Source organism: Mustela lutreola, chromosome 4, assembly GCF_030435805.1.
Source record: "Mustela lutreola isolate mMusLut2 chromosome 4, mMusLut2.pri, whole genome shotgun sequence".
NCBI lineage: Eukaryota > Metazoa > Chordata > Mammalia > Carnivora > Mustelidae > Mustela > Mustela lutreola.
This window is the reverse complement of record NC_081293.1, coordinates 132809962-132835337: the sequence shown is the minus strand read 5'-3', so window position 1 is coordinate 132835337 and position 25376 is coordinate 132809962. Positions and strand designations below refer to the sequence as shown.

Here is a 25376-nt window from a genome sequence, read left to right as displayed (position 1 = left end):
AGTGGGAGTGGGTGGCCGTGAGCTTTCTGTAACCTGCTCCCGGTCCTCTTCAGGCAGGCAGGCAGCCATGGAAAAGGGGAGGCCCGGACAATAGGACGCGCAGAGTGAAAAATGTTGGCCCACAAACCTTTCTCAAGGATAAGTCGCTCAGCCCACGCAGGCGATATGGAGAGAAACCTCGTCAGCTGGGGAGATGTTTACATTTCAATCTCCTTAAGAGCGGGGAGTACAAGCTCCCACTTTATATAAAGACCCTACAATTCCATGTACTTCAGACCTATTGACTAACTTCTAAGAGAAAACCAAGAGTACTGTCCTCTGGACCAGGTTTTCTTTCCCGTTTCCTCTCTCCCTCTTAGCTTTTTTTCTAATATCCTTCCACCTCTCCAAATAGCTTTTTTAATAATCTTTGCCCCCCCCCCCCCATAAGTGTCACTCCATCAGGAGTCACAGGAATTGCCTTCTCTTTACTGTGGTCAAAGTAATCCATTTTTTAGAAACGTGTCATTCCACCTATTTTAAAATGCAAACCAGATTCCGGTTTGAAACCCAGCTTGTCAAGCTTCTGTCTGGGAGATGAACGTATTGTCCAATACGTTCCTCATGAAAACTTAGACTACCTCTGGAAATTTTTCTCTCTGAAGTAGGAGAAGGTGAAACTTTGTTCTTAAAAATAGGGTCCAATTGTTTGCGATGTTTCTAGATTAAAATCCAAGTGTTCGGAGCACAATGATGTGAGAGTAAGAACCATACTAACTCATTCATGGCTGTAGAAGACTGGGACTTCCCTTCCTCTACACTAATTCAGGTCCACTGGAATCAGATTGTCATTTACTGAGATGGAAATCCTTACGGAGTAGGAAATTAGAAAAAAAAAAACTGAAAAACAATTCATTTCCTGTTGTAAATGATCTCGTTACTCTAGAGCATACTGGGCCAAAGCAGCAATAGAGAACAGAAAATTTTACCTTATTTCCATCGGGCCCAGGAGGTCCAGAAGGACCTCGGCTTCCAATAGGACCAGAAGGACCAGCAGCACCACTTTCTCCAGGGGGACCACGCTCCCCCTGCGAGAGAGAAAGAGAGAAAGAGAGAGAGAGAGAGAGAAATTAAACTGTTGCACTCTTCATCGCTTTCAGAGATTCCATTTTACACATCAGAGTTCTTACTTTTTAAGCCGTTGAATCCTGTTTCTGCCATTATAAAATTATAACTACTTTTCCTTAATTTCTCTACTAGCAAAATGAATGGATCTGAGGGTTGTGAAGGGGTGGGGGGGGGTGGTGGGAGGTTGGGGTACCAGGTGGTGGGTATTGGAGAGGGCACAGATTGCATGGAGCACTGGGTGTGGTGCAAAAATAATGAATACTGTTATGCTGAAAATAAAAAATAAATAAAAAAAAATGAATGGAGGGGATGAGATAATCTCTAAAGTTTCATTCAGCTTTAATATTCGGGGGCTACAACTCCTAAATGTTTTTCTTCTAGAATATTCAAACTTGGAACTCTTTTTTTTGTTTGTTTTTTTGTTTTGTTTTTTTGTAATAGATCCATAGGTAAAAATAAATGCCAGTTATGCATGGTAGTCATAGGGAAAGACTGTGTCATTTTAGAAGAGCAATGCTAGGTGTAGATAGGATTAGATATACTCATACCCACCCTCCCTTTTGTAATCTTATGCATTAGCAGTGTAACAAAATATTTAACAGGATATACATGTGTATGTGTGTCTGCATGTGTATATCAATCTCTCTACCTGTCAATCTACATTTGTCCCAATTGCATGTCAGCCTCACCATGACAGGGTACTCCACGGGCCAGAATATTTAACATGTATGTAGTCCACATTGCAACTGTTTCAAAGGCCCTTGTTATAATTATGGTTGGGGCAGACTCATCATTCCAGTTATTCTAATGACCACACACAAATTAAATCTATTTTTTAAAAATAAGAGCTGATTCATGATTTCTGCTTTAGACTTTGAACATCAATGCACATTGCAAAAGTGACTTAAAATCTTAGTAAGATATTACTTTTCCTTGGCTCAGTTTGAGCCACTTTCATAAATATAACTTATCTATATAAATTACTGAATAGAATACATATATTAGCTCATTTATGTTTCTTAGAACTGTGTGGTTTGGGGCTGCAAAATAGGAGTAATTAAATTAAAAAATCTACTTTTAATTTAGAAATCAAATGTTCTCTACAGATTATGTTGGAGTACAGAAGAGTGTCAGGAACTCGTTGCAAGATCAGTAGCTTTTAAGAGAAAGCACTACTTATTTTAAAAATACCTTGACTGAAGTTTATGAAAGTAAATTAAATAATACTTACTCTTGGGCCAGCAGGACCAGGGAGACCAAATTCACCAGGGAGACCCTAGGCAGAATATGATATAGAAATAAATCATGAAATGTATCTATGTTCTTGAAATCCATTTAGGATTAAGATATTTAGATAGCTTTTGAAATAGCTAAACAAAGCCAGCTAGGCTCTAGCTCCCTGAGTGTGTAAAAGTACAGCGCTATTAGGAACAAGAGAATTTTCAGTTGTATACGGACAGATACAAAAAGTGAGAATTCCACTGATATCAAGGATATTTCTATGCAAGAACCTGGTATCAGAAAATTTAAGTTTCCATTACTTAGCTTATTACTTTAAAACAATTTATCTCATTTTATAATATGATAAATAATGATGAACAATATCAGACATTGCCTATTTTTAGTTATATAACAGACTGCTTTCTTAATAGAAATGATCATATTCTGCACATTACCTAGTTAATCGTATACCCAAGTGTATCTCCTTTATTACTGACCAGCTGTCTCCTTAATGTGCCCCACTGTTGACAAAGGAGACCAGGCCACAGAATGTAACTGAATTGAGGCACATTCATCACAATTACCAGAGAAAATGACTCAGAACTCCTGCCCTGATTGTGGCTAGAAGTGTCATGTCTGAATGCCAAGAAAAACATTAAATGCAATTTTTCAGGGTCTAGTTTGGTGGAAAAGCAGTGCATTTACTTTTTCACTATGGGAAAGGAAATAATTTGCATGTTAACATTACCAAGAACAAGACAAAAAGTAAGGCTATTAAGCGGAATATTCATTGATATATTTTCCTTTCATAATGCAGTGTTTCATTCAGTCTTTAAAACAAAGGAGTTGTTATTCCAAGACAGTGCAAGTAACCGGGTTTATTCTCTCCAAAGTACCAATGTAAGTAGAACACTATCATTAACATATGAAATACGAAGTTTCTTTTTGCATATTATAATTGCAGTGCAGTCCTAGGTTCCCTGGGGTGGGGGTGGGGGGGGAAGTCCCAAATTTCCGTGAGCCTGCTTGTTCTACTCACCCTTTCTCCTGGTTTGCCAACTTCACCAGCTGTACCTGCGGGGCCAGGCAGACCCTAGATGAAAAAGACCACAAATCTCAATCTTGTGCCTCTATTCAGAGGATTTGCGAATAATTGTTTTTTTTTTTTTTTCTGGACGCTATCTGATATCGACACGATCACGAACTATTCTAGGTTATTAAGGAGTTACACAAAAGTTTGCCTTGAAAAGGTGGACCCTTCCTTACTTCAGTTCTGAAATCGTGCTCTGTGCTGGAGGTGGGGGGCGCAGAGGAGTGCTCTGGGGATTTACAACCAGCTAGTATGAGCAAAGGCAATATTCTGTTTGTCTCTGTTGACTTACCTGGAAGCCTGGAGGACCAGCGGGACCTTGTTCACCTTTTCCACCTTGGACACCCTGAAAGTAATAGTAAAGAGGGCCTAAGTAGAGATGTACGCCACCATTGCTGTCTGGCCAGACAACTTTTGCACAGGAAAAAGGAGACGGTCATTTGGGAGGACAAGCTTCGTTTGGGGCAGCAAAGGACGAGAATGGGAGAAATACTCACTTGTGGCCCAGGAGGCCCCTGAGCACCATTGTTTCCATCAGGACCTGGAGCCCCCTACAACAGGTCACAGAGAGGTACAGCATTACCTGTGAGTTTAAGAAGACTCGAAACCTCATGCATTACTTTCTCAACACGTCCCATCTTAGCATGACTCACTGTGGGTCCCCTGCCCAAATGCCAACTTTTGGTATGGCTTGTGGGAAGTTCACGGATGGAGGGCAATTTATGAAGGCCAGAGAATGCTACTAGCATCTGCATAGCTTTTTAATCATAGATTAAATAAAAATTAAATGCGCCCATAAATAATTTTTACCTACTATACATTCTGATTTGTTGGCGCTCCACTGCCTTATAAGTGTGGTCGAAAAAGAAAAAAGATATTCTGGGACTATAAAAGGGTCTTTGGGGATGCCATTTTGCAAAGACAAGGACAGAATTCTATCAGATGGCCTCAGAGGACAGGTGTTTCCAGAGGGAAAGCTACGTGTGGGCAGATATGCAAAGTCAGCACCTACCCGTGCACCAGCAAGGCCAGCGTGACCTTTCTCACCGGGTTTGCCAGGATCACCCTAGAATAAACATTTAAAAAAAAGGACACAATGTCAATTTCACCACGACAATTCTGAAAGGTCAATTTCTTGCTTGCTTTGCTTTTCTTAAGGTCCTACTCTTTGAATTCTGTCCACTAGGGCACGTCCCACCATCTCACAACTCCAAGTGCAATGAGGCGCACCTACGTCCCCAGGGGCGCAAGCTCCGGAGGCAGATCCCCATCAGGTGTGCAGTGGTAGCCTGGAGAGCGGCTGCCACTGCGCTAAGGGGCTTGCAGTGTTCTTGTGCTGAAAGGGATGCCCCGCCCTTGAGGTGGAGTGGACTGACGGCAGCCGGGAACCCAGGATTTGGTGAACGTGCGGAGGAAAGAGGGTGTGGTGTGCTTACGGTGGGGCCTTTGGGTCCAGGGAATCCGATGTTGCCAGGCTCTCCTCTTGCTCCAGCTGGGCCGATCGGTCCCGGCCTGCCATCAATACCAGGGAGGCCCTGAAAGCAGAGTTTATTTAAAGTTCACTCAGCATCGACTGGAGTCTCCCGACCTCAAGCCGGGGATGCTCCCGTAGGAAGAAACAGAATCATCCTCGGAACACACAGAGCTTCCTGGTATAAAGTGTCAATGAATTATGAATCCATTTTCCTTTTCTAAATAGGATGTCAGTACACACACAGCCAAGTCAATCTCAGATGTACCCAATTCCCTCCTTCCCTCCCTTTCCAGACCCTCGTCACCCTCTTCAATTTTCCCTGCCATGTTTTTTTCTTTCCCTTCCCTCCTTCCCGTCCGGCGTTCATCTGGACTCCATAATTACAATCTATTACTTTGCGTTCCCAGATGATGTATGTGGCTGATATTTATTTTCAGTGTGTTCATGTATAAATAAGCCGCAGAATAGACTTGATAAGAGTGCAAGAAGTGTCCTTGAAAATATAATGGAAAATGAGCAGTTCTTACCATGGGACCTTCTTTACCAGCTGGGCCAATATTTCCAGGGGCACCAGGAAAACCCTATAAAGTAAATGAGGATGCTTTCATGTCGGCACTTCAACTTACATACTCGAGGCTCCAATTTATGAAAAGCTCACAAAAGCGCTTCCCCTCACCCCACCCCCGACTTTTCGTTTGTTGCCTAGGGTAAACCATTAGGGGTATTAGCCACTAGCTGGGAGGTATGAAAAGAGCTCTGAATCTTTCTTCTCTCTGTTTTTTTTTTTTTTTTTTATATATATATATATATATACCTTTCCTTTCATTGGAGTTTAGTGCAACGGATTCATTTATGGAGATCTCAAGAAACTGGGAAGCAACATACTATACAGGCAAAGTGTATCATGTTCTTTACCCCATAGTAGAAAAACAAATACTTTCAGCAAGCAATTTTCAAAGTGGATTTTTTTATTGCTACATTTGGTGTCTTTATTACTTGTTTATGGTACCATTACAGATGATATTCATCCATAAGAGATAATGGAGGCAAAAAAAAAAATCACTCTATTGCTATGGATTAGAGTGTCTACGAATCTAAAGGTCATTTCTCCATGGCTAGTGTGATGCTGAATACATTAAAGCATTTTGTGATTGCTGGAAAAATGATTTCACTTATGAATCTAATACACTGATAATGTATAGTCCTAATACGTTTCATGGACACCTTATATAAAACTCACAAATTGAGATAAAAGATTCATGCTGATAGGAGAACCAACCTAATTTGGGTATATTAAAATAAATCTATTCTTCAAAAAACCTCACAACCATTGGATCAAGTAATAAATAAGAAATTGATGAACTAACCAAATTCGTAAAAATATCTCTGGGCTTTGATAAAGTTAAATTAAAAAGGCAACCATCAGCAAATCTACTAACAGATTTACTTTGGATGATTCTTTTTTTTGTCTTCTAATATTAATCATTCCTTTCAAAAAGGAAACAGTGCCAGGTATGACTTGCTCCAAATCAATCTGAAACTTACTCGGGGTCCCATGAGGCCAGGCTCTCCAGGGCGACCAGAATCTCCATTGGGACCTCGGACACCAGCAGGGCCAGTTGCACCACGAGGGCCGGGAGGACCCTATTCAACAGAAGGGAGAGGGGAGGATGCTAAATCGAATGACAGCCCCACCAAAAGAAGCATCGGATTCCTTTCCCGGGAGTGAGTAATGGACAGCTTACCATGACACCAGCTCTGCCATCAGCTCCAGGAAGACCACGGGAACCAGGACTTCCCTGTAAGAAAGTATATTAAACAGGAAGGATTGGGAAAAACCCCTGAATCCCATAGGGCAGCGTTTACTGAGACATGGCTTGCATGCAAGAAATCTTGATGCCCTGAAGGGAGAGATACAAACAAAAAAACCAAGCCAGAAAACTTCACCCAAACCTCAAAGGAATGCGTAGAGGAGGCATTCTACAAAAGTAGGTCAGCATTGTTTCCAGACCAAACTGAGAGTCACTGATTTAATAAAGGAGATGGAAAGCAGATGCTCCCCTTGTCTAGAAAATGCATTCAGTGGTTCTGACCAATTCCCAATGAAAGGGTGTCCTCAGATCCCTCTGGTATGTCAGGGTGTCAAGAGCATCTGGAACCTACTCTCAGCCCAGGGGGTCCAGAGGGGCCAGCGGATCCAGCTTCACCATTGGGGCCTCTCTTTCCTTCTTCACCACTGGGACCAGGGGGACCTTGGGGCCCAGCAGAACCCTGTTTCATGAGAAAAGCAAAAGAGGAGAGAATAGGAAAAATCAATTTTATGTCATATCTAGCCAGAGAAAAAGTAATCATTTTTTTTAAAGTAAAAGTAGGACTTTTTAGATCAAACAAGTAATAAATCCATAAAATTCGATCATAGAACTACTTACAGGTTCACCCTTGTTGCCACTCTCTCCTTTGGAACCAGCTGGACCAGGTTCACCCTAGAGTTCAATACAAAATGGCAGTCAAAGGAAAAACAGGTGTCACAGCTCTCTCACAGACAAACATCTTGGAATATTTATGGATCAAGATAAAGAGAAATGTGTGTCCAGGTTCACATTCAAATAGCTGACAGGGGACTGGCTTCACTGAAAAGACAAGAGCAATATAGAAATCTACCTCACTGACCTCTGGGGAGTGTTCCAGGATAGCAGGAGGGGTATGTGTGGGAGAGAGAGACACACAGACACATAGATGGACCAGACATGTACAGGCACTCTCACAGAAGTAATACACACTAAAAATGCTCAGGAAAGAAAAAAACAAAAATGTGAAGACCACAAGAAGTTGAGATGGTGACAAAATGACAGCTGAGTCGGCCTTTCAAGATGATGGGAGCTGCAGCCACGACCACTTACCACTAGTCCCCTGGCTCCAGTAGCACCAGCAGCACCAACAGGGCCGGGAATTCCACGGGGTCCAGGGAGACCGGGAGCGCCAGCAACACCAGGCAGGCCCTGTGGAGACAATGTGGCGTGGTGGGTCCTGAGGTGCTGGGCAGACCAGGGGGTGTGCACCCAAGTGTGCCTAAAAGCATAGTGGCCCAGGGTGGCCAGATACTCACAGCAGCTCCTTTAGCACCAGTCAGGCCATTGGCTCCAGGGTTGCCCTGTGAGGAAGAAGAGAAGAGGAGGTCATCAGTCAATGGGAATGTTTCTGTTCTTTGACCCCACCTTCACTCCTTTCGCCTGCTTCCACTCCATGAGGCTGATGATGGTGGCTACTTACAGGAGGTCCAACGGGGCCGGAGACACCTGGAAGACCCACTTCACCACGGGGACCCGCGGGACCAGCAGGACCAGGGTTACCAACTGGTCCGAGTTCACCCTAAGAGAGGGAATGACACCAAGGCATTGGTCTGCAGATCATTAAACAGCGTATCTCCATTTTTAAGCCCCCAAGTTCCACGAACTTTCTTCAGAACTGCAATCATTTCCCTCATCTCATTTGGTACCATAGATTTGGACTGGGGTTCCTATTTTCCTGGCCTTGTTCTGCCATCTTGGTTACCTACCATCTTCACCTACCTCTGTCTCTCTGTGATAGACACTCTGGTTCTCAGCTAGTCAGTCCTCAGTAGTTTGGGAGTATATCCCAGAGGGGTCCCATAAAATAAAGTTCTTTGTTGGCTTCTGTATCTATGTTCCTGAGCTCAAGTACAGAGACATGATCCACATCAAGCTTTAAGTGAGAAAACGGGTCATTCTACATCCATTCTGAAAGGGGCGCTCATTAAGCTCTCTGTGGTGTAACTTCCTATCTGCAAATATAGGGCCCGTCTTTCACATCACAGTAAGAAATGGATCAAGGTAATGACAATGGTTGGCAGTGTTTTTACCTTGGGGCCAGGAGCACCAGGGAAGCCTGGAGGGCCAGCAGACCCAATAGGACCCTGAAACCGAAGTAGAATATGGTAAGAAACTGCTTCCCAGCAAGTTAACAACACAACAAGACCAGAAAATTAAAGTGGCTTAGAGTGGCTTGATCTTATTTAATACTGGCAAAGAGAAAATGGACAGTATGTTGCCATTAATACCAAAGGGGATACATTCAAGGTATCCAAGGGGAGGTAGATTTTACTTTATGAAGCAATGAAGAGCCCTGGAGACCACAGTACTTATAAATAGAACCTTTGAGAAACCACATAGAACATTTGGTAAGATGTCTAAAATGGTATTATTTTTACAAATTAATAAAGATATTTTCCATCCCAAATTCTCAACCCTTCCCAAATTCTTCAGTGTCAAAACTTACAGCAGGACCCACAGGACCCACACTTCCATCACTTCCACGGGCACCCTATGAAGAAAATAAGGAAGACAAAGTCAGAGGAAAGTTCAGTGGCCGTTATTAGAACAATTTTTAAAAGGATAAGGGACAAAAACGGAAGCACTCACAGCTGGACCAGGGGCACCGACACGTCCTCTCTCACCAGGAAGCCCACGGGCTCCCTAGAAGCAGAAATATTTTCAATGAAATCCACAATGCTAATTTAAAAAATGTCACAGGCATCATTTGCTTTGTCCAATTTCCAACATGCACAAGAATCCACTAGAAATAAATAGGTCTTGTTCTAATTCCAACTAAAAGGTAATGGATTTCAATTAAGTATGCAGAAGGTTATTAGAAACATATCAAAGAGTACAATGCCGAGGGAAATGGTAATTAGCAAAAACATGAAAGAAGTTCCAGCTTACACAGAGGATATATATTTAGATTTACAATCAAGTCATCGATACTTACTGTTTGACCTGGTGTTCCATTTTCACCAGGGGCACCGGGTTCACCCTATGTGGAAAAGAAGGATTGAGGTTTTGTTCATTTCAGGGTATCAGTTTGGTTTTTTTTTTTTTTTTCCCTGATTGGGTCATTTTTACCCTATTATTTTTTTATTATTATTTTTAAAATTTTTAATTTATTTGACAGAGATCACAAGTAGGCAGAGAGAGAGGGGGAAGCAGGCTCCCTGCTAAGCAGAGAGCCCGATGCAGGGCTCAATCCCAGGACCCTGAGATCATGACCTGAGCCAAAGGCAGAGGCTTAACCCACTGAGCCACCCAGGCCCCCCTACCCTATTATTTCAATTTGAACCATTTATATATTTTGTAACATTTCTTACACAGGTAGACTTTCTCAATTACGCCAATCCATAAAATTTTAAATTTCTAAAATATGCGTTTTTAATATAGATAATAGCAGATACCAGAGTACTAGGGAGATGTGGTCATTTGAGGATTATGTAACCCAGCTCTAATATTCCCCCTTAGATTTTGGGTATCATTTTGACTAGGCTTATGTATCAGGAATGATATCATAAAAAGAGATGGCAGAGAATAAATTGCTTTCAAAAGAACCGTATTTACCCTCTTTAAAGTTATTCTTAACAGTCAGTATTTTCATTTTTGTAAAATATGCATGGAAATTTAAAGCTTTGTAATATTTTTCAAAGCTATCTTATTTATTCCCAACCCATATTCTTATCTTGAGTAAAAACCATGGTACCGGCAGGGGAGGGGGAGCAGTCATTTAATAAAATGACACATGTGAAGGAACTTTGTTACTAAGGAATCTGATTCGGGTCTAGAAGAAACAGATTTCACAGACCCTTTCGGAACCATTCATTTCTAGGCTTCTATGTCAAGTGTATTCTTTGGGAATAAGCACAAAGTTGTTCTTTGCGAGTCAGAACTTCTAGTCTCTGTCCTCCTAACTGCTAGATGTGTGACTCTGGACAAGTCACTCATTCTCTCTGTGCCTCAGTTTCCCTCATGTGCAAAATGAGCTCCTTTCGATGCTAACATTTTATGATGCTGGGACTAGTAGGCTGAGCTATTACATTAGGCTCTAGGGAGAATGAGTTTGACCTTATCCATTTGTGTGGCAGCTGGAAAGTTAGAACAGATTCTCCATATTCATGTTCATTTCTAGTCCCGCTAGTATTCGTTACTCATTAATTTGTAATTACGTTGGTATTCACTTTAATATCACATTATCTCCTTAATAGGAGAGAGAACATTTTATAGTTGAAAATGCTGTCAGAGAAGAGCCTAGCCAAGAGATAACACACTTCTGAGACTTTAATTACCTAATTAAAAATTTTTTGAGTGTGCACAGATAAATCACAGGAAAGAGGTTGAAAAGTGTATTGTGACATGAATGTACCTATCTAATTAGTGCATGGCAAAGGAGAATTTACAGTTTAAAATAACATAGCGTTCCAGTATCTGATTATATGTTTATTTACTTTTATTTTGGCTACAGAGATCAGCTGAAATTGGAGGATAGGAAATGAAGGAAGAAACTATTGACATTATTTTTATCTCAACTGTTTAACAGCTATTGAATTAAAGAAATGGTATTAATAATTGGACTTTTGTCACAGAATCCCATAGCCTCACCACTGAGGCTCTGAAGTACTGAAGAGGAAATAAGATATTCTTTGGAATACGAGTAGTCTTCACTAAAAATATCCCTTCTGATGGTCATGGGGAATTTAAGTCAATTTAAAAAAACCACAACAACCATGTTCTGGCTTAGTATTTACCTTCACACCTGGAGCACCGGGCTGTCCCTTCAATCCATCCAGACCATTGTGTCCCTGAAATGCAAATCCCTTATTATTAAAATGCAATTCCATCACAGTGCTTGGTCAAATCCTGCCCTCCCCCAGGGATGACCCCTTCTGTGCAAGGGAGGGTCCAGCCAGCCCCAGGCCAGGCGGCTGCAAGGGGCAGACTTGCTCCACTGCCCCAGGTAAGCTTCCTCTCTGCACTTGGATGGGAAGGAAACAGAATTAGATGTTCTCTCACAGCCTCTCCCTCTTAAATAATTATTACCATTTTCAGATGGTTTTAAGTACTTCTTCAAGTCCTACGTCTTTTAGACAATTTTCTCTGTAGGGATCCTCATTTCTTGGAAGCTGGGAGCACACTGAGAAAAGTGCATCCCACCATACTTTTCAGCCATCTGAACTCTTCTCTAACTCTCTTTTCTCTGGCAAATTCCAGGAATTTGGAAGCAAGTATGTGTCACCCAGGAGTTTAAATATAGTCGAGGCTGTTCCTAAAAGCATGTACTCTCTGGGTAAAGAATGTGCTCACCCGAATGCCCTTGAAGCCAGGAAGTCCAGGGGTCCCAGGGAAACCACGAGCACCCTTAAAAGCAAACACAGAAGAGAACAAGTCATGTTTTCATTCTAAATTAGAAAACAATGATTTCTTCCCTCCAAAGTATTTCTTCCCATTGAAGTTCAAACTTGGACTAGGTTCAAGACTAGAATATTTTAAGCGCATCCACTTGCTCTCACTCGAGTAACACTAGGCTGTTTGAACAAAACAGGGTTTTAGCTTAGGGCAAGCTTGCCATCATTAAAACGACATCCCTCGCACTAACAAACACTGTATGCATTCTTGACTGGGCTCCCTGCTTGGTCAGATGCTTTCAATGAGTGGTACAAGCAATCCAACATCTAGGTGACCGTCCGGTTTTACCATCCACCTGGCACGGGAGACGCCTCTGACGTCTGGCTGGAGACCCCGGGATAAAAAGCTTACCTGTGGTCCAACAACTCCTCTCTCACCAGGTCGTCCAGGTTTTCCAGGGTGACCCTAAAACATGAAAGCATCGTAGGGTCAGCCTTTTCTTGCTAAGCGGTCAGATCAAAGTTGGAACATCTTGGTTTTAAAGATGAGGGGAAAAGGAATTCTACAAAGATGTGGGTCCGAATACATACTTAATGGACAATGAATTTCCCAAAATACAAACAAAGATTTCATTAAAATAACATCTTCCACATGGATGAGTTATGTCGGGCATATCCAGCTTTTGGCAGAATACTTCATTTGAATCCAGAAAGTCTTGTCGAGGAGGGAGTGTTTAAATGGCATTTTGGAAATGCTTATGAGTGAATATACTCACATCCTCCCCAGCCTTGCCAGGAGGCCCAGGTGGACCTCGAGCACCCGCAGGACCCTGAAGAAAACAGGAGACCAATCATTTCGTTGAGGTTGTATTAATAAACATCTTGAAGAAACATAATCTACCACAACGGGCGAAAATGTACTCACAGTTTGACCAGGTTCACCGGGCTCACCAGCAGGTCCTTGGAAACCTTGGGGGCCCTAAAAGAAACCAGTACGTCATACTCCACACATCTCTTTAATTCTGGCTTTTTCCATAAGAAAGGTTACCAGCTGTGGGTTACTTACAGGAGCGCCAGATGCACCAGGTGGCCCTCGAGGTCCCATCAAGCCCTAGAAAGAGGACAAGTCTTAGCACTGAGAAGTTATGGAGGCTTTGGTTTGAGTTGGAGAGCACTGGCATAGTAGTGCCACCGACGTTTTGTGATAGACAAACAGGACTGTCCTGGTTTTATTTCAGTTTTTGTTTCTGCCAGGGAGGCTCTTACAGACCAACATTTCCTCTACTATTTCTCTGTCTTTGCTTCTGCCTTTTCTCCTACCCAAATCAGCAGAACCCAATTGGGTGGGTGGATACAGGTTCCTTAAATTTGCAGACAACTGGGCTGATTGAGATTGTTCTAAAGCAATGAATTGGAATCATGTGCACAGTATGGAATATACAACCGCCTTCTGGGCCGTGGGTGAAGCATTTCCATTCGGAGGGCCTCGATCATAGGTCATCTCCCCCTGTCATATTTAGCGAAGAAATTGATATTTTTTCTTTCTTGCCGCAAGGGGCATCAATTGAAAAGGATCAACAGTCCTTCTTAATGATTAGAGGGAGGTTTGTTATGTAACCTTATAGCTCCTTTTAGGGCTGCTGGGGACTGATGAAAATGTCAGACCAAAGCTGAGGTAGTGAGGGGTGAAGGAAAAAATGAAACATTATTGAAATATCCTCCTAGAAGGTTCTAATGTTATTACTGAAAATGTGGCCCACACCCACAGCAGATGCTCCTTCCTTTTGTTTTTCCTTCTGTCACAGGCAAGTAGAGCAAGACAGTGTTACTAGTTTGTGAGTTAAATCCACATTCTTGACTCCCCTTTGCAGTAAGCAGGTCTGTGCAAGATCTCTTGTAGGGGCCAGCTCCTTCATGCTGAAAATATTGCATAGGCAAGTCTAGGGTAATTTGTTCATGACACATCAACCATGGGGACTCTGCAGGCAAGTCTGCCCCATGGTATTAATGCCTAGAGTGAAATAATATGGATTTTATTAAAAAGCAGCTCATCTTAATTATAAGAATTATTTGTTTGGTTTTAGAAATTGCTTCCACATTAAAAGAAACTGTCACTTTTCAATCAAAATAATTTTTTAGGTATACATTAAAAATAATTTTCTTTGACACCATGAATTTTTAATTATATTTATTCATTTTTCCGCATATTTGCAACAATTTCATTTACATAAAAGGTAGTTTATTTTGTGGAGGCTGTGAGACGGACTATGATTACTCATTAATTCAGAGAAGAACCCTGTGGGGTTTTAGAGTTATTGATTTTCCAACATGGAAAATTATTTTAATACTTTATTGCTGCCTATCTTTCTTATTTGTGAACCACATATCTGTTGATTACATATATCTGTGACTGTGTGGGGATGGTGCAAGCTTAAATTATATTTCATTGATATTTAAAAGTAAAACACTCTGTTTTGTGCCCCCCAGAAAATGTTCCAAAGTCAGGGGAATCTGAAATCCATATTAATTTTCTGGGCTTATGTAGGCTATTTAATTTATTTTTTTTCCCCTTTAGCTTCTTCCTGAGACATAGGTACTGCTTTAAAGCTGACTAATGTTCAACATTAGCTGAAATGGCTAATTTCAAATACCCAATACAAACAAAGCCAAAGAAAATCTCTACTTCTTCATTTTAGATATGGATGTTTGAAAATTACCAGAAAAATCAGGAAATTGGAAATCATCAATTAAAGGCACATTACTTCTCAAATGAGAGTTTTAATTTACACAAAATATTATCTTGCCCTTACAGTGGATTAGCTTACTGTGGACCATTAGGTCCAGCCGACATCTTCTTTTGAAGACAGAGCACTGAATGCACTGTCCAGGTGAAATTTATACTTTACAGACCATGTTAATGTTACATTGCAGTGTTTAATTAACTGAATATTCTTAGTTCCAGCCATTTTTGCCTTTATTTTATACATACTAGTATATATTGTGCATGCTCATATTATTTTTTTTCTAACACATCTTATTAATGCTTATTGGTCGCTTGTTAAAGATACACCATCATCATCGTAATCATGCAGGGAGCTTTTCTATCTATTACTCAAATTATAGGATATGTTGCTTACTATTTGTGCTGAGTGATATGAATGCTAAATTACACTCTTATTCTCTTCTGTATGGATTTATAATAGACTAAAAAGGTATTAATCAAAAGGTATTAAAAGAAACATTTCCAGTACTGTTAACTCCTTGAGGGAGGGTGAGATTCTGCCATATTCATGGCTACATCCCAACGCGCTAGTACAAGTGCTATTCTGAAGAGCTCACTGAAGGTGTCTAATAAATAGTTGCTGAATAAGTTGATATTTTATTCAAGTACTAGATACGTGAAACACGATGTCGTTGATTATCAGATATCCTGCCTGAAGACAAGTCCCAGTTTTGTCATTAACCACTTCTATGGCCCTAGAAAAGTTTAAACTCTCTCGTATAGGACAAATGGGCGGGGGCATCTGGCTGGTTCAGTCGGTTAAGCATCCGACTCTTGGTTTCAGTTCAGGTCAAGACCTCAAGGTCCTGGGACTGAGCCCCGCATTGGGCTCCATACTCAGCACAGAATCTGCTTGTCCCTCTCCCTCTGCTCTTCTGTTACCCACTCAAATACATATATAAAGAAAGAAATCAATATTTTTTTAAAAAATGGGCTGGACTAGAACTTGCTATTCCTTTCCAGCAAGTTTATAGAACTTAATAGCTCTGCATCTCTACAGGTTGCTTAAGATTCTGAGCAATGTTAAAGGATATAAAAAAATTAATCAGAGTGATCACTCTTTCAAATTAAATTGATTTATCTAAGTTATAGTTACTATGTCCAGAGATTATTTACACACTGGACACATGTTTGTAGAGAAAATTCAACCCCCAGATCTAGAGTCTTGTAGATCTGAATACAAAAGGACTTGTTGCCTTTATCTGATCTAAGTATTGAGTGTTAACCTAAGGTAGTTAAGGAAATGGCAATGTGAAATTTTTTACAAAGAAACAAATTCTCTATTCAGTAATTTTTTTAGCTGAGATTAAAAAGAGGGAAGCATACCATTGGTCCAGGTCCAAGGCCAACTCCTTTTCCAGGATCATACTGAGCCGCAAAGATCTAGAGAGGGAAAAACACATTATATAAAAATTACCAGCTCTGTAGTTCATTTTCTCATCTTACTTGTACAGATTTTTATGTTGTTATTTTAAAAAGGGAGTGATATTTTTATAAACTTATTAGTTTATAATTCCATATTGAGCTAACTTCCTAAAAAGTCAGGAGAGAATGTAAGTTTAAAATGGAGTCCCCAGGGGCGCCTGGGTGGCTCAGTGGGTTAAAGCCTCTACCTTCGGCTCAGGTCATGATCCCAGGGTCCTGAGATCGAGCCCCTCATCGGGCTCTCTGCTCAGCGGGGAGACTGCTTCCTCCTCTCTCTCTCTCTGCCTGTCTCTCTGCCTACTTGTGAACTCTCTGTGAAATAAATAAAAATCTTAAAAAAAAAATAAAATAAATAAAAAAATGGAGTCCCCACCTGGTTTGAAGTGGGAAGCTTCCTCACCTCATTTTTTCAAACCCTTTCCGCTCTGCCAGTCACCTCTCCCCTCATGCACCCTCTAGTTCTACACTGAGAAAGGGGAGCTTTCTAAACTTTAAGTCCTTGGAGACTCCTGAGAAATTGAGCAGAGAACGAGAGGTCACCTTTGCATTTCCACCTGTTGTCCTGCTCCTCCAGAACTACACAAAAGTGACTGAGAGGCCTTTTTCTTGCTGGAGTTTCAAAAAAAAGGATATAAAGAGTTTTCAAGTTTGGAGGAAAATTAAATTAAAATGCCCCTTGGAAGATTAAACTTTTAAAAAATAGTTCACAGTAATAACTTTACTGTTAAAGATCTCTCTTATAGTAGTAGATCTATTAAAGGAGGTGCTTTTTAATGCACTCAGTAGATAAGCAATCATAATAAGATCTTCTGGGGGAGAAAGGTCTTATTTTACTGGCATACAGTTGGATATTAGAATCAGGCTCCTGATTCATAGTGCTAACCAATTAAGCAAATATGTTTTCCTTCCTGCAGTGAGGCCATTTGGCACTCATACCATTGTTAAAGACATAAAGCTAAAAGAAGATATTAATGAAAAAGGGAAATGTACTTTTCTCAAATTAGTTTCAAGCAAATTAAACCTAAAACTACTTTGAATGTTGGTTCAGCAGACTTCAAGCCAAGGAGAATAAAAAGAGTAGGATGTTTGTGAAATTGCTGAAGACCAGGGATTTCACTTATAATTCAATCTAATCAAACTCTTTAATAATGCAACACCTCTTATTTGTGCCCTACTGATGAAAGATATTAAATCCCCAAATTAAATAATAGTCGTGAGGGCTGCAGTTACCTTCAGTGAACACAAAGACCAGTTCTGTAACTGACAAGGGCTCACAAAGAAACCAGGCAAAGCAAAATCTTGAATGAAGAAACCAAAGAAATGAATAAAATGTACTAATATCCAAATAGCAGATTCTCCCTTAACTGTTAAAAATAAGCTCCACAATGAGCCTTCTTTCAATAGAGGTAGAAGACACTGAAGTGAGCTAAAAGTTAGCAGTACTTAAGACGCCTTACCCCGCCAAGACCAGGGGGCCCAGGAGGTCCAGGTGGACCAGGAGGGCCTGGGATACCATCGTCACCATCTCTGCCTGGTGGGCCTGGTGGACCCTGTTTTGTAAAAAGCAAATTCGGTCATGGTTAGACAGACCCCCATAGAAACCTATACATATAAAAGGAGACCTAATATATGTGGTAAGATCAGTGGTTCAGACCTTTCAATGTGCAAGGGGTAAGGAAATTTAATATGCCATATTTGTCATCGATTGAACTTCACTTATGACATGGGTCTTTCTTAGAAGGAGGTTTAGTTACTGATACACAAAGACGACACTGGGCAGACTAGTTCCGCTGGAAGAGGGACAGCTCAGCCTTTGAATATTAATTCAAAATGGAGCTCCAGAATTCAAATAAAGATAGAAATTATAGCTACCATTTATAATTCTATAAATTTCACATGGAGATCAGTACACAGTGGTGTTCTCTGTATACTGATTGTCAGTTTCAGACTGATGAACTTACTCAACAGTTTTGGTATACTATGTATGAATGGTAGATTAATTGATAGGATAATAAAGTCACTTTATCACAAGGTAGAAAATCCTGCAGACTTCCTACCGTTAACACTATTCATGTCGTTACAATAATTTACTGACATAATGCGACCTCTACTAGACTGTTGGGAGTAGAATACATTTTAGACTGCGCTTCCCAATAGATATTAGATATAGGTATTTATATATTGGCAAAAGTGTCATATAATGTAGCTGTACATGCCAAATAAGCAGAGCAGAGAGATCTAAGAATACCATGAATAAACCGCAAACCTAACTTGCACATTTACGAATTTAGGCAGAAGCATGTTGTTGACTGCTGTTTTACTACTATTCCCGCGCTTTGTAAGAGATCTTGCTTGAAAAGCAAACAAAACGTGCAAAGAGAGGACTGTGGGGATAGGTAGATGCATGTCCATCTACCTACTTATGCATAATGATATGTGTAAGTTGGACAAGTCTACTGAAAACGAAGACAAACTAATGCAAAGAACATGGCTGCTTTTAACATCTTGGCTTTCTAAAAAGATAATCTTGATCTAGAAAAATAGTGATTATATATGATAATTCTAATTCTACTCTTCTGCAGGGCATTATCTGCTTAAAAGTTGGTGCAAATATCTCAACACATAATAATCCTATGAACCGTCTAACCAGTAGTTATTCAAATATGCTCCAAAGCTTTTTAACAGTTCAAAAATCACGCACCCTTTCTCCACGTGGTCCTCTATCTCCAACTGGGCCCTGTGAGGAAGATACAAACAGCAGAATAATAAATGTCTAAGTGATTTCCAATGAACGAGAAAGCAGTCTTGATAATAATTAGTTGGTAAGACTGATCTAAACACTGTATTATTAGAAAGTAGCTGTAAAAATGGCATAATACAATAGAAAATATACATTGTTTTTATTATAATTACATGTAATGTTTTCAACCTGGGAGACTAGAGGCTGCAGTCTCCAGTCATTAGGCCAATATATAACTACTATTTTTAGAAATATGATTTCTGTGGATAAAGTTATCATTTTGTTACACTGTTAACAGTATATTTAAAAAGGCCTTTAAAATAAACGTTCATTTACTACCTATAATTAACGTAATACTCCTTCCATCTCCAGAATTAAGTCTTTTTTTTTCTTTAGTATGTAAATCACCAGTTTGTATAATATAATTAGAGATAATTCTGAAAGATAATGAAACTTGGTTATCTTAAAAATCAAAGCTGCTTTATTTTATGGTTTACTTAATGCATATCCATGTGAGCAAAATCTTGACAAAATATTTTCCTTCTGTAGTTTACTATAAATTTAGTTAAATTAGAAGATATTTCTGATCATTTCAGATATTATGGAAAAGTATTAGACTCTTACCTTTCTTGCAGTTACCTAGAAAAGAATCAGAAATAATTATGAGAAAAATTATGTATTTTTTTAAATGGCTCCCATTTCTGTATAGTGTACAAATAGGTCTATGGAGTACATACATCATGCATACCATTATTCTAAAATGTCAAAGTATGATTTTAAATTTTACCCACAAATTAAATAACATGTTCAGAACCAAAATGCATCCTTATCTCTAAATATGCCTCAAATTCAATTCATGAGCTAAGAATTTGTTCCTAATACTCTTGCAAATGATTCCAAGGGAGTAACAAGATTCTCTAGCTCTGTGAAGTCTCCTGCTTCGTGGTAGTGGATGCTTAAAACCCAAACTTCCACTGGATTATTTATTCTGTTTCTTATGAGCATTCTTGTAAGGGTGGTCTCATTCAATAGCACCGCCCATTTTGGAAATTGGGGTGGGTACTTTCTAGGCAGCCAGCAAAATTTGACTACCATAACTCTTGAGGATTTTCTTGGAAATCCAAATTGTTCCACACCACTGTAACCTTCTCTTCCTTGCCTAGAGAAGGCATAAATGCGGCCAAAAACATTCCCAGTATAAAAAAACAAATTCTAAAAGTAATTTTACTCACCTCTTGTAAAGCTGTAGAGGAAAGGGAAAAGAGGTAAATAATCATTAGCATCATTTCATTGATTCGTAGCAGCAATTAACAAATAGACATATTAGCCTATAAAGTTGACTTAGCTAATTAAAGGATCAAGTGTATTTTTTATTAAGAATATTCTAATGACTTGGAAATTATGCAGGTCAAAAGTATGGCAGGGATCAGCAGGCTGATTTGTTTGCAATATTAATATGTAAATATATTTGGAATTAAATTGTTAATTATTTACTATTTTATAAATGCTGTGAAATATTAATGTGTCCAAAGGATATTTCCAATGCATAGTAATTAAGTTGATAAACTGAATGGGTGAGTCGCTGAATGTAAGACCAGGACGCTGATGAGGAAATAATTTATGGTGTAGATAGTTTTTGATACCTAAAAATCTAAAAAAGGGAAAACTTCGGGAACTTTGTTACCTAAATATTTTATTTTTTATAAAAGTTACCTAGTGCTTCATTGAGTTTATACCATTCTTAAAGTCCTTTTTCAAAAGGTCTAATTTGCGAATTAGTCACTATGAAAATGGAGCCATTTAGACATCCGAAATTTTGCTTTACATTGGTTCACTTAAATTAGGTAAGGTCATTTTACCAATATATATCTCTTTTGTCCCTGAGAAGGAATTGCTCTGTATAAATGGAAAAACGAAAGATCTTGAGAAGTAATGGGAAAAACACACTGAAGTAATATCCCCCTCTTTGCCATAATTGCTCTAAGACCTTAAAGACTGAATTCCTCTCCTACGGTAGAAAAATTATAGGTTAACACAGGATATGAGGGTGGCCAAGCTGGCAACGAGATGAATCACCCCTAAAAATTGCTTTAATTAGGTGGCCAAGGTGTCATTTGGAGTGAGAACATCTGTTGCAAGAGTCACAATTCAGGAGGGTGGACCACATCCAGCACTGATATTTAAGGGCAATTTATGAGAATTACTTTTAAATAAGGAAAATGATATGTTTACTTCATTGTGTCCATCAGTAGGAAGAATAATTATGCCCAGGCCTGATTAACGGAACTCCTTATGATTTTGGAAATTTGCCTTTTCATTACTCAGACTGAGCCATTTTGAAGAAACGTGTGTTTGGTAACTTTTATTCCAGACTGACGTTGGCTGTTGGTCAACCCAAATTGCCCAGAGGAGCAAAGGTGAGTTGCCTTTTTGTACCTTTAGACTTCCCTAGGTCTGTTTTCATCTTTTCTTTAGGAGCCAACTTTCCCCCCCATCCTCAGATCTCATAAAAACAAAATTGGTAATGTGAATTTGTTCCTTACAATCACTCATTAATATCCACAGTGTGAACACTGAAAGTGGACAAAGGGAGAAACACACACACACACACATAAATGCATGGACAATGATGCAATGGTAGACACCGTGGCATGTGGGTGGAGCAAATTTTTTGGAGTGCTGGGTGTGGCCAGACACCCCTCCGACCCTATCAAGTCAGTATCTTTGGTAATTAGGCAGCCATTTTCAAGAAGGACCGATTTTCTTCTATCTTGACACAGAAGCCTGGTCATGAAACCTTTGTCTGAAAGTAGCCTCCGCGTCCATCTAATCTGCATTCTGCATTTTAGAAAAGGCTCAGTAGGACTTGCCCGAGGTCACATGGTAAATTAGTGGCCAAGTCATTGGAAAACCCCGGGTCTCTTGAGTTTCAGATCCGTGTTGATATTTTCCAACTTGCTGTGTTCAGAATGTCTGATTGTCATTAAGAACATGATAAAAAGGTAACTTGCAGGCTCAACAAAAGGCAAAACAGATTTTAATTAAATAATGTCACCATGTCCATGACCAGATAATAAATGGAGAAGCTAATTCTACTCTTCAGATTGTATCCATTCCAAGTAACATCATTTTCCTTCCCAGGACACACTCACTAGCCACCGGGAATGGCTTTCATCAGAAACGCAGGTCACCTCCCTTTGTAAACCTGTAGGGGTCTCTCTCATGGGGATTCCATCCGCGTAAGGCCTGGTCCCTGTGCTTTCACTGTCCTCCCTCCAGAGGGCGCCTCGTAGTTATCATCATCATCCAGGCAAGCCCAAACCGCCCAAAGAAGCAAAGCCCTTAGGGGGTGAGTTCTACATGACTAAATTCAAGGGCTTTCTAAAGCAGGCCTCAAGTTTCCAAGGTGGGCATCGGTGCAGCCATGGGCCCGATAGTTGTCAATATCTCACCCTTAGGAAAAAGACTTTCTGTTCTCTTTTGAGCCTCACGGATCAGAGGATCCAGATAAAATTAAGACTCACTTTGAGTTGAGAGAAAAGTTCCCTAACTTCGGGGGAGGGTTGAGTCTTTTCTGTTTTCATTTCTAAAATAATTTCCACGTTTCTCATACATGCCTGTCTTTCTCCACATGCCAGGGAGCCTTCCCTCCAAGCTAGACCTAGATGTGACTGTAGGATTTCATTTCTCAGACCAGGGTGCCCACCCATCTAAACTTTCTCCCCCCCCTCGGGCAGCCCAAACAAGCTCAAGGCACTTACATTGGCATGTTGCTAGGCACGACGTTACTGCAAGCAGCAACAAAGTCCGCGTATCCACAAAGCTGAGCATGTCTACCACTTAGACATGCAGACTCCTTGTGTCGCAGAGCCCCTGGGTCACCGGCGGAGGTATCACCTGGCGGGCGCAGGCATGCAGTCGTGGCCGGTACCTCCAACTTAGCCGAAACCTCCTGCCGCCTTGGTGCTAAAATAATAAAGCCCGGATCTGTCCTATTTATACGGCCAAAGTTTCTCTGGCCGGAGGGTGCCTCCAAAAGCGCCTCCACCAATCGGAAGGCTGGGGCTGGGGGCCCGGGCAGCCACAGCTGGGAGGAGACTGCGGGGGCGCAGAGGAGGGAGTGAAGGGGGGAGGGACGTGGCCACGGGGCCGGCTTCTTAAATTGGTTCCATTCTTTTTGAGGACGTGGACACTTTTGAGGCTTTCAAGGGGAAACTCTGACTCGCTGTCTGCATACCTCCGCCCTCCCCATCCCCCCGCCCTTCCCCGCCCTTTCCAAGTTTGGAAACACTTTTGGACACGTCGGAGCGCTCTGCAGACACCAACGTGGGCACACTTTGCAGATCTCTGGGCTGCCAGGCAGCTGTAGAAAGGACAGGACACCGGAGATCAAAGCAGGAGCTGTCCAGCCCTGTCTCACCTTGTGCCCTGCAGGCCACCCGCAGGGTGGAGGGCGCGCAGCGGGCGCAGAGGAAGCAAGGGAGGAGGAGTGGGGGCTCGACAGCGTGGCGCAGCTGGAGGCCGCCTTCCCTCCGCCCCCCCTCCCGCGCCTGTCCCCTCCCCCACCCGCGCCCAGCTTTTTCCAGCTTTGGGGCTGTGTGTGCCCCCACTTTTTCAGCTGTAACGCTCCCTCCTGGCTCCGGGAGAGGGTGAGAGGGGGGTTCTGTCTGTGCAGGGTTGGGTTGGCGTCCGAGGGTGCCTGCCATTGGGGAGGAGGGGGGAACACGTGAAGGGTAGCGTGGCACTGAGCACTGGGGAGGATATGCTTTGCGCACACCAGACTGGCCCCAGCCATTCGGGAAGTCCTTCGTTCGACCTATACTGAGGCCACTCTCGGCTTCGGCTTTGGAGATTATCGCGCCCTGCAAAAAGACTGCAAGTGACCACCTGGACGCCTCTCTTACGGGATCTCTCCTTTCTGAGATTGCAGTGGAGAATCCATCCTCTACCCCTTCAGGTTTCCACTCTCCACCCTCTCTTCTCCACTGATGCCTTGTCCAGATTCATCAGCTTCATGAGGAGCCTGGACTCAGATAACTCTCCAACAAGACCCCCAGTGCCCCGAGCTCCCCGTGTATTCACTGACCCCACTCTTACAGGTAACGCCCAAGCAAGTTCTTGGCTTCCTCATGGCTCCCCTCTGCACCTTGGGGAAAACACCCAGCCCACCTGGAGGGGCTTCCAATTCCATTCTGAGATGGGGCAATCTTCTCTGGTCACACCCCAAGCAGTGTCCTCATCAGTGTGGATATTAACTCCCTCCCCAACACCCAACTTCCTTCTCCCCTTTCAGCCCCATCCCATTCTTAGCTCCCCACCATGCAGAGGAGAAACTGAGATCTTCACCCTGAGCTCAGGACTGAGGGTGAAAGCCCTCAGTGAGAGCTCCTGAGAATTGTGAAATACTGGGTGCAGTCAACTTCAGTGGACGGCCCTTTTTCCAACTCTCTTGAGATGTCATTCCAGGCCCATAAGGCTGGGGCTGCATTTCTGCCTGCTCTGCATCCCCAGTGAGGCAGTCATGTGCTACTCAGAATGCCAAGGGCTCCTAGAAGTCAACATAAAAGGGACATCTTTAGGTCAATTCCCTCTGTGCCAAACAGAAGTGAGTGGGCTGCAATTCTTCCTTTCCCCAACCCCCTTCTCTTTTTTCCCCATCTCTCCCTTCCTTGTTGTTGTTTTTTTTTTTTTTTTTTTTTTTGGCTGTGCTTTAAGGAAAAATTTCTGCCTAAGTTAACTCCATCAGCAGCTGCTATAAACCAAAGGGATTGAATAGTCTTAAAGTGGTTGCTTTCTCTAAACTTAAAAACAGGTAAATGGAAATAAAAGGGAAAAAACAGAACTATAATAAACCCTTCTTTTATTCTACTTAAGGACATTGACTTTTTGACAAAGACTTTTTGAAGTAACGGGGAGGGAAGGAATTTGAAAGGGTATCTGGTCAGTTCTAGGAGGCTTTTTACAAGGAGGAATCCACAGTCAAATCTGATCTTTTACACGGGAGAGCATTTTGTGGAAGCATGACTGTCATTTCTTTTTTACTATAAAAAATGCTCAGCTAGTTTTTGAAAACTAGTGAAATATCAGTTCAAGCACACATTTATAAACTTAAAGGAAAAACAACTCTGCAGAGTAAACTGATAACTTGAAACACATTCCTGGAAACTGATGCAAATACCAAATGCTGCCAGGCTCCTTCCCTGCTGATGTGGCAGGGTTTGAAGCAGGCAGTCATCAGCGTTTGGTGGGAGGCCCTGGGACTAGACAGAATAATGGAGATGGTGAAAACCAAAGGGGGATTTTTCTTTTTTAAGCAGAAGACTGATTGCCATCCCAGTCATTTTTATACATGAT

General features: G+C 41.4%; 1 protein-coding gene across 1 annotated transcript in view; it reads right to left on the bottom strand.

The window, feature by feature from the left end:
• COL1A2 (collagen type I alpha 2 chain) overlaps positions 1-23221 on the bottom strand; it is a 35682-nt gene extending 12461 nt beyond the window's left edge. Inside the window, exons 1-31 of the mRNA XM_059171147.1 lie at positions 22784-23221; positions 20255-20265; positions 19647-19661; positions 18984-19019; positions 17740-17832; positions 16184-16240; positions 13142-13186; positions 13001-13054; positions 12852-12905; positions 12488-12541; positions 12035-12088; positions 11479-11532; positions 9678-9722; positions 9332-9385; positions 9189-9233; positions 8773-8826; positions 8163-8261; positions 7999-8043; positions 7793-7891; positions 7322-7375; positions 7056-7163; positions 6638-6691; positions 6438-6536; positions 5420-5473; positions 4855-4953; positions 4431-4484; positions 3916-3969; positions 3711-3764; positions 3368-3421; positions 2339-2383; positions 969-1067 (exon numbers count right to left, since the gene is read on the bottom strand). Coding sequence (XP_059027130.1) covers positions 969-1067; positions 2339-2383; positions 3368-3421; positions 3711-3764; positions 3916-3969; positions 4431-4484; positions 4855-4953; positions 5420-5473; positions 6438-6536; positions 6638-6691; positions 7056-7163; positions 7322-7375; positions 7793-7891; positions 7999-8043; positions 8163-8261; positions 8773-8826; positions 9189-9233; positions 9332-9385; positions 9678-9722; positions 11479-11532; positions 12035-12088; positions 12488-12541; positions 12852-12905; positions 13001-13054; positions 13142-13186; positions 16184-16240; positions 17740-17832; positions 18984-19019; positions 19647-19661; positions 20255-20265; positions 22784-22853 — 1866 coding nt within the window. The 5' untranslated portion in view covers positions 22854-23221. The remainder of the gene's footprint in view (positions 1-968; positions 1068-2338; positions 2384-3367; positions 3422-3710; positions 3765-3915; positions 3970-4430; positions 4485-4854; positions 4954-5419; positions 5474-6437; positions 6537-6637; positions 6692-7055; positions 7164-7321; positions 7376-7792; positions 7892-7998; positions 8044-8162; positions 8262-8772; positions 8827-9188; positions 9234-9331; positions 9386-9677; positions 9723-11478; positions 11533-12034; positions 12089-12487; positions 12542-12851; positions 12906-13000; positions 13055-13141; positions 13187-16183; positions 16241-17739; positions 17833-18983; positions 19020-19646; positions 19662-20254; positions 20266-22783) is intronic.
• Positions 23222-25376: the final 2155 nt, after the last annotated feature.